At 37.4% G+C, this 9,755-nt stretch overlaps 1 protein-coding gene across 6 annotated transcripts in view; it reads right to left on the bottom strand.

Moving 5' to 3' along the window:
• Nucleotides 1-426: 426 nt before the first annotated feature.
• Nucleotides 427-9,755, bottom strand: part of PROX1 (prospero homeobox 1) — a 48,840-nt gene continuing 39,511 nt past the window's right edge. For 4 of the 6 annotated variants that reach the window (XM_035321763.1, XM_035321767.1, XM_035321764.1 and 1 more), the window contains exon 5: nt 427-6,241. In XM_035321763.1, the coding sequence (XP_035177654.1) occupies nt 6,053-6,241 (189 nt within the window). In that variant the 3' untranslated portion in view covers nt 427-6,052. The remainder of the gene's footprint in view (nt 6,242-9,755) is intronic. The other 2 variants (XM_035321766.1, XM_035321768.1) reach the window with 1 other exon arrangement.

The following is a 9,755-nucleotide window of genomic DNA, read 5'->3' as shown; positions in this document are numbered from 1 at the left end:
CCTAACTGGTGGAAATCCCTATTGCAGGACACCAGCACGGCAGGTGTACTCAGGAAATGATTAATATCCCAAAGACAAGAACTTTCTAGCTCAGGGTGGCTACATTGGCTATGTCTGAAGCTGTGTGTGCCTCAGACATAGCATGTCTGGTGCAGGGAGTTACTCCTTGTCTGATAGACTGTTGCAAAATAACATTCATTATCTTAACCAGTGCTGGAGGTACGACACTGGATTAGATAAATCATTATATCCATTTTGCAAGAGGGTTGGCAGTTTCATTAATAAATAATTCTAACTAAGGGGAAGAGAAAACCTGCAGAGGACCACAATCCTAGATACAGCCTGGCCACAGCAGAGAGGTTCCAGTGATTCCCTTTTTGTTACGGGGCAACATCAACTTCTGGAAAGAAATATAAACAATGGCAATGAGCTTGTAATTTATATTTTATTTTGCACAAGCTTGCATATATACTGCACATACATTCAGTTTAGAGAAGATGGAAGGCACACAAGGCAATTGAACTACTGTATCTTTTAAGTGGTACAAAGCAAAAAGGTAAAAGTCTGGAGAGTATACAAAAGCTTTAAACACACAAAATAAAATCCACCCCCCCAAAAAAAAATTTCCTGTGTTTATCTTAAATTTAGTAGCTGCCAAGCTAGAATTGTAACTTCTTTTTTTTTTTCAATCAATTGTCTACTGCACCTTTTTTATTTTTTTCAAACAGACAGGGGAGTCTTATTGTTTTATCTTGTCATCAATTAATATTACAGTACATCCTTGGTAATACAAAATTGTACACCTTCATCAAATAAATTAGGATAAATTAAACCAATAAATTATGCAAAGTCTTCAGAACAATAGACAACAACAAAAAAATCCACAGTTGAAATTGCCTCTAGCTAAAAAATAAAATAAAAAAAAATCAAAAATTGACTTTATCAGTTCAATTATTGTACTATCTTCAAATTAAAGGGTCTTTATTACAAAAAAAGAGCTTAATAATGCTATTTACAACATATTGCTAAATAATATAAAGGCAGTGTTTTGTCACTTTTGTAACTATATACATATGAGTAATGGCTGGGACAATATCAGTTTAAACCTTAACCTTTGACTCTTCTGGGCAGCATTTAAACCAACCTAAAGAGGCTTTTTTTTTCTTTTTTTTTTTTTTTTTTTTTTTTTCCTTCTTTTTCAGTTTCTGACTCTTACATGTTACATGGTAATGAGATGGTTATCGTGTTTGTCTAATATTTCACTTGAGTGGTACACTTAATGCAGAAAGGATGGATTTTAGAGAAAAATGTAAGCTTGCTGTTTCTTCTAGATTTGTTTCTACATATCCCAGTATATTTGTGCATTTGGAAGGTGGCTGCTTCGGGAGAGAGAGGTGACTGTGGCTCAGATGAAAAGACTAAATAAAGTCATAGTGCCACCACCTTTCGTAGACTAAAAAGGATATTCCTAAGAAGATACAAAGGTTAAATACCAGTTTTCATCCCAGCTCTAAATATGAGCATTTTTAGCTTCAGTTTATAGATGGTTTACAACCAACAGTTCTACAGAAAACGAAATTGCATTTCCTTCAACAGAACATTTAAGTGCAATACAGTAACTGCTTACTCATATAAACCAGTTACATTCCTTAAGGGGAGCTTTTTGAAAACAATGCGTATTGGAATTTTCAAACACATAGTTGGTACCAGAAGGAAACATTTGCACTATCAACACCAATGATCACTATATAATACACATGGCAAATATAGTTTTTGCTTTCACTTCTCATGTACAGTGCTCATTTTTGGGGGTTTTGTAAACCACTTTCCATTTATATATATATATATCTTTCTGTATATATATATATGTATAATCTTTCAATGCTGCTGGTGAAAATCCTATCTTTAAAGCCACAAAATCTTCACCTTTACTTCTTAATTAATATCAACCTGTGGAAAAAAACATTTTTCTATTAACTGACTTCCTATACATAGAAAAAAATTCTGCAATTTTACAGAAACTGTATTACCCATTCCCTTGACATCTGATGAAAGAGACTTAACTTTTAAAAGTAGAGAGCTGGATTTTCAAGAATGCTTTCAACTATCTATACAGTTACTGTAGTGTTTCTTATAAATTCAACAGATGTTTTCAGAATGTAGTTATTAAAATCTTATGTCTTTACGCAAGAACAGCCTTAAGGTTGAATATTTACATTGCTTTATAAAAGTTCCCCTCGGTTTTCAATGTTCACCCACATACCTGGTACAGTAACAAAGATTCTGCAAACTTAAAACACTTTAATTAAATAATACTCAGAGGCACAAAGCAAACCTCAGGAATACATGGGTGAACACTTTCTTAAATAATTACTACATTCTAACATCTTCCACGTGTTTACCATTAAATGTGAAACGTTCCCATTAAACAACCAGAGATACAGTAAGAATTAAATGTTTTGTAGTTTCAAATAGAACATTCTTTTCACAAAACATAACAAATGTCTAAAATAGGTTCTTAATCTAGATAGGAAAAAGGTAAGCTTTTCACTTCATACGCATATTTTGTGTGTGTGTGTGTTTCTGTGTATATATACATACATACACACATTCTGTGTGACTACATATGTATATGTATATGCACGTATGTCACGTATGAAATATTGCTTCTATACTACTTTTCATCAGGCTAAGAAAACACAAGATTTGCACCACAGTTACAAAAAATTGGCTTCTACAAGAATTTTCAAAACTTGAATGCTGCTCAAACGATTGAGAAAAAATAATTTGCGTTATCAAACTGTTCTAAAAATTCTCTTCTTCAAAAACGTATTCTCCTGCTTTGTTTTTTTTTTTTTTTTTAATTTTTAAAAAGACACAAAATATGCATAGCTATCAACAGTATGTCAAACAGCCGGAAAAAAAAAAATAGTGTTTATTGCAGCTGTAGTAATTGAAAAATAAAGTTTAAAAGATGAAAATTGTAAGCCACAGAAGGCACAAGAACAATTGTACTTGTGGGGGAAAAACTGGTATTTTGAAGGATTTTTTTTATCCTTCCGCTGGTGCATTTAAGGTCTAGACTATAGGCACAGACTATAACCTCAAGTTTATATGCAGAAATAAATTTGAATTAGCAGTAAATGAATGGCAACATGGGATTTCTACATGGAATTTGAAATTCTTTCCCTGTGTAAGCTTCTCATTACAATAAAAGTAGCCTCCTGCCTTTTAGCCATTTTAGTGAAATAGTACTGAGATCATTTGAAAAAAAAAACAAAACACTTTTCTGCTTATCATTTAGTAGGAGCTATGCCATGTATTTATAATTTTAAGGTGTGTTGGGAGGCACAAAGGCAATATGGCTATAATATGCAGAAAAATCACATAACTGAAATGATCAAATTAGCATGTGTTCCTTTTTCAGACCAAGGAGGTTTTATTTTTCTTTTAAGATGAAATTTCTACTCTTAATTCCTATGCCTCATTTACTATTGAGATTATGCTACTTATAAATAAATAAATAAATGCAACAACATCAAGTGTTGAGTACACAATTTCACTTAGATTATGTGAATCACATTGCAGCCAAATAATAATAATAATAATAATAATAATAATAATAATAAACATAATAAAAGTAATGGTAAAATCACAGATCAAGATGGTAGCTAGTAGTATGTCCACATAGTATGACTAAAGTATGGCTTTGCTTTCTTACGTCCAAGGTGACAATGCAGTGTTATATTTTGTATCTGATGGTATGCCAATGATGAACTTGCTGTATTAAAACTTGAGCATTTTATGCCACTTCTTCCCATAAATCAAAAAAAAAAAAAAAAAAGTGCATGGACACAATTTTCATCCTTTCTTACTCAGAATTCACTGGAGTTACATCTTTATGAAGTGTAATGTTTACCAAATCATGCACACACACACAAAAAGAAAACCAAAAAAAAAAAAAGGAAAATAAAGAAAACGAAAGACAAAAATAAACACAAGAAGAGAAAGAAAAACACACATCCTGTCTACTGTGAGGATACGTACAGTATTAGGTACTCTCAGGGAGTCTAAGATCAAGAAGATTTGTTTTGCTTTTAATGCATAGTGAAAATGTTGGCACTTCATCCCATGCTATTGTCTGCATTGCCTATACTCCACAGATACTGCCAGTGCTTGAAAATACTGACAGAGAATCGTAGGATTGTGCTGTTTAATTTGAAGTCAGCAGGTTTTTAAGGCTTTCTGCTGACAATAATTGCTTTCATACATTTCTGTCTATCAGCAGTATTTGTAAATGAAGTGAAATTGCAATGATCAGGTCAGCTCTTTAGTCACATGGGTAAACTTTCACTCTCCAAAGTCAAAATGTAATTTTAAAATAAAGAAATCAGATATCAATATCCTTGATGGTCTAAATACAATTCTCAGCTAATTAGGAACTTCCTCTAGACTCAGACTGAATTATATAGGGGAAAATACTATTGACGATAACAATAAATTCTTACTGCATCTGTACAGAAGACGACAGAGAAAATGACAAATACAATAGCAAAGTGTGCTATAGCATATTCAACCTTCCCCCAAACTTTTGGAGACAATACCTTTCTGAAAACGTGAGACAAGGAGAGCCATTGAAGAAAGCACAAGAACTAGCAGCTAGCTTTCTTTCCGTGTGCTGACATATCGTGGTATAGCATTCAGGAGAATCCAGATCCATCACGGATTTTACACTGTAGCTCAGATTTTGGTCAAGACTAGCTCCAGCTTCAGAGGACAAGTGCAGCACATTGCTCAAATAGATTTTTGTTTTGTTTTGTTTTAAGCTGCACCTACGGTAATTAAACAAATCCAGTTTGGCTATCTGAACCCTGCATAGCCAGGAGGACACTGTGATTTTTGTATATGCTTGATTAGATTTTTATGAAAAAGTAATTTTTATTCTTCTGATTCGGAAAAGACTAATTATATTTTACAGCTACAAACAAGTCTTTTTCTTTTTTTTTTTTTTTTTTTTTTTTTTTTTTTTCCTCAGCACTGTGAGGTGAAGATGCTTTCTTCTACTATATATAAGATCATTCAAAAAGTGCTTTTCAGGACAGATGTCAAATACAGACAGAAAACTTTGTATACTGGAAAGGGGATTTCTGGGGGCAGAACAGAGTAAGAAAAGAATAAATTTAGGGACTGATGCCACTTGAAGTAAGACCAAGACATGGCAATTTAGTACACTGCAGGTTTCATTTTTACTCTATGGAGAGTGAAATGCTTCCGTTTTAATAAGCTGACCGTATTCTAAAATTAGTGTGGTTGATACAATATTGTGCATGAATTACTGGCCTCACCCTGCAAGAATGGTATTTGATTTGTGCAAATGTCCCTTGCTGCAATTTAGAAAAACAAAAACCTGGCATGATGATTACTGGTGCAGGGTATTTATCATTTCTGTAAGGGAAAGCATGAAGAATAGGGTTTGCTTTTTCGGTACCACTTCTTGGAGTGAGTACCTAAAATAGATGTTGTAGCTTTTTGAAGTATGAAACAAAATCTAGTTATTGGTTTAAAAGTATATAAAATAAAAAAAAAAGAAGCTCCAAGCTCATGAAGTGACTCCACAGAGTTCAGACCTTTAGCAGTATAAACATAATATAAACTTCATTGTCTGTAGTATTGTGCCATGACATTAGTCTCACTAAGACAAAATGCCACTTTGCAGCAAGCAATAAATCTGACAAAGCGTTTTTAAACATAATGCCCTAACTTGCTAAAACAGACTTTTACACGCTTCCAAACTCTTCTCCCTGAAAATTAACCCCATTTATTCTCCAAATGTTAAGGGTCTTGGGCAAAAGTAAACCGAAGGCTGAAGTAAAATAATCATCCCCTTGGAACTGAACGAAAACTCAAATCCAGAAGGGATCACAGTCTAATTTCATATACATATATATGTATGTGATACACATATATATGAAATTAAAATAGAGACACACATGACTTGGGCATCAGAAGGGGACTGCTACTTTCATACATTCATAAATAGCTGCTGAACTCTCTACTCATGAAGAAGCTCTTGTAGGCAGTTTGGGGATTTGAAAATCTCAGGGACCTCACTGTCCAGCTTACAGATGACCTTGTATATGGCCTTCTTCCAGGAAGGATCAACATCTTTGCCTGCGATAATGGCATTGAAAAACTCCCGTAACGTGATCTGAGCCACTTCCAGGAATCTCTCTGGAACCTGCTGATACAAGGAGACAATGGCATTAATACAGTTTTCAATTTCAAGTCTCTGGTTCTTCAAAGGAAACTGAGCTAAGTTCTTTCTTTCAGAAAGGGGCTTACATAGCACCTGCATTTTCTAAATGTGGCAGCCTTCTATTCTCTTATGCAAAGCTGTTATATATAGTAGTATAGCCATAACTTTTATAACATGTGTTAGAGATCTTTGTGAAGTCTACTGACAGAATGTAGGTAACAAAATGTTACTGTCTGAGTTTGGAGAGTGGGGATTTATAGGATATAATTAGCAGGAGGGGAAACAAACACAATTGTCTTTAAGGAGAGAAATCCCTGCCTGATATTTTACCCATGCATTTATGACTATATTCTCCACTCTACGTGGGGACTAATACATGTCATGCACGCCAAGAAAGCTGTCTGTACCTTCATGCTTAACTTTGGTCACAGCCAGTGCTGAAAACTACCAAAGAAATAGGATATCTCTGAATGTTGTTCATAGTTGAAAAACAAGCAAGCAAACAAGCCTTCCACAAACTGTTTGGTTCTGTGGCTGCTATGCATGAGACTCCTGTTAGATGGCCTTCTTGGGAGCCACCATGGTCTTCCCTTCTTTTTTGGAAGTCTACAAATAAAATCCCAACCCCTTCACTGGACGCACTGTGATCCAAGTGATGTTACTCACTTTTTCACTATGGAGCTGCTTCTCCCCTTGTCAATACAAAGATGCTTTCATCATAGATTAGTCATAAGGGGAGAAGAGAAATTAGATGTGTCGAACTCATCTGGGTTTTCTACATGTCACTGTTATCCCACAGGTGAGCCAAATGGCTGCTAGCAGGGGCACGCCACTCAGAATCCCCTAAACAACGAGTGAATGTTAGAAAACACAGTTGACTCCAAACTCTGGAAATTTACCCTAAATAGTTGTCTCAGACATCAGCACCTCCTTCTTTCCCTCTTCCTGAAACAACTTGACAGCCATCACCACAACAAACTGCAGGTCAGTTGCAACGTTGAGGTCATCTCCATAAGGGTATTGTTTTCCATTTTTATTGCGGAAATATGGCTTCACTGCGCTAGAACTGCTAATGCACGGCCGGCCACTGGCCAGCACACTTATAATAGTAAGCACTCCCTCAGTGCTATTATTTGCCCACACTGGGTACACCTGGCAAGAGCAAAGCTCTGACCTGCAGTAGGGTCCACTCCAGCTGTCCCCATGGCCAACACAGGCCTGGGCAGATCTCACTCAGTTATTGGATGCATGTCGCATTGCCAGATCAGTGCCTGCACCTGGGCTTTTGTTCTTCTGCCTTTAGAAGCCACTTTCAGAAAACTTGTCTGGAAATGTTTATGTTTAGCCTGATACTATATGGCTCTGGGGCCTAGCTCACCCATCGCCGGTGGGGAATACTAGCAGTTTGCTAGGCACATTCTGCCACCGGGTAAGCATGAGATCAGCTCCCCTGACATCAGCTGACAGAGTCTGTTTCCTGAAGCCTGTGGAAGCTCTCTGTGTACCTCCAAGAGTGAAATCTGGCTCCACGTGTTTTCTTTGTTCCCAAAGACAAGCTGTGGAAATTTTTCGTAGGCCGCACAGAAACACTTGCACAGACATTTTGTTACAGCAGTAATTAGGAGGGAAGAAAATAACTGTTACCTTTCACTTATTCCAGCTCACAGAAATAACTTAAAGCTTCACATAACCACTCTGCAGCTTGGGTACTTGTGAATATATCTACCAAAGACACCCCACTTGCCACATTCTTGCACTGGTATAAAAATGGTTCACTCTTCTGTTCACACACTTCCAACCACTGCCCTCATACTATTCATGATGCTTGGTATTGCTTGGAGTCAACCAAGGGGAAGGGGTCATTGACTACATAAAGCTAGAAAGCAAGAAATATTGAGCAGATAACCACCTTTTTATTGTATAACTTCTACCTGTGCCTATGAAAGTTTTCTAGCTAGGGGATGCTGCTTTTCCATGGAGTAAGAAGTGCAAAATCCCTGAACCACCAGCTTCAAGGCCTCCCACACACTTCAAGACATGCAGGCTTTCTTTTAGGCTAGGAGTTAGCTATTATGCTCTGACTTCATTGCACCTGAGTTGCATCTGGAGGGCTGGGCCTCTCCCGACCCGGTACACCAGGCCGCAGAGACCAGTTTGCAGACACAGCAGTGACTGAAGCCCTGCAGGGGCTTGGAGGAGCCCTTCTCATACTGCTGAGCTCCCAAGGATCTTCCTACTCCTGAGGCACTAGAGCCATTCATAAGTCTTTCCTTTTGGGATGTTATTAGCAATTTTTCATGTCAGACTGGATTACACACGTTACTTTGCATGTTGTAATGTGAATAGCACTGTGATTAATCCCCACAGGATCATACGTCGGCCAACATTTTTCCTTTCTAGAAAGAGAAACTGCACAGTGCATTTTTCTATTTCTTTTTCTTTATTTTTTTTTCTTTCTTTTTTTTTTTTTATTTTTGAGGAAAATGTTAGTGAAGTCCAGGGACTGAAAATAAATATTTAACTGGATGGGTAGTTAGATTTTTCAGTGGGCAATTAATCAGTCAGCCATGTTTATTATGCATCTGGGGGTAGCATTTCCCTGACCCTAAGTCATGGCGACCTATTCAGCGCATCTTTACACCTAACTGACTGAACATCTCTGAAGTAGGAACATCTGCAGAAAATGCTTCAGTGACAAATAAACTCTGTCTATGTTTCTTTTAATAGAATGAACAATCCCTAGTATGAACCCAGGGCGTTTTCTTAGCATCAGGTGGCAGCAATCAATCAAAGAATCATACTGTACGTGCACCAGGAGGAGAGGCAGTGAGGACTGCTAAGGGGGAGGCTAGGTGGGTTTCAGGCTGAAGCCTCCCCATCAGACTGATTTAGAGAGAAATCACACTTTGTTGCACACAAAGGTGTCAATATGACTTAGCTCCGCTGCGAAGGGAAAAGTCACAGGCTACACTTTCGGCTATTGTAAAGGCTCTACCAGCCTCAGTGCAGTGATGCTGATTTACACCTTGTATGGACCCAGTCTGTACCTCCTGCCGCAGTCCAGCAGCTACCACAGTGCCCCTTCCCAACCCTTAGCCGTGTTAACACGCCAATGAAAAACGCGAGCAAATTAAAGCTCTTGTTCACTCTGGTCTATTTATGCTCGTTTAACTATTGACATGTTCCTTGGCTTGAGCAACAAACCTGAGCTATTCACTCCTGTGTCTGCGTGTGCAACCACCATGCCGAACGGTCTGGAGTAGGGCTGTGGGGGAGTGCCTCGTTAAAAATACTTGGCACAAACTATTTCTATAGGAGTAAAAGTACATTTCCGATGGCTCAAAAGTTGGAGCCCAGTCAGACCTAGCTTACACTTCTTTCATGCAGAAGCACATGCAGTTGCAGAAAGTGATATGCTTTAAAATACTTGTTGAATTTCTTTTCAAGGAAAACACTACCACAAAGACAGCGGTGATTGGGAAGGTTAAGGGCAGATCCT

Source organism: Oxyura jamaicensis, chromosome 3 (genome assembly GCF_011077185.1).
Source record: "Oxyura jamaicensis isolate SHBP4307 breed ruddy duck chromosome 3, BPBGC_Ojam_1.0, whole genome shotgun sequence".
Taxonomy (NCBI): domain Eukaryota; kingdom Metazoa; phylum Chordata; class Aves; order Anseriformes; family Anatidae; genus Oxyura; species Oxyura jamaicensis.
This window is presented reverse-complemented; position numbering and strand designations above follow the sequence as displayed.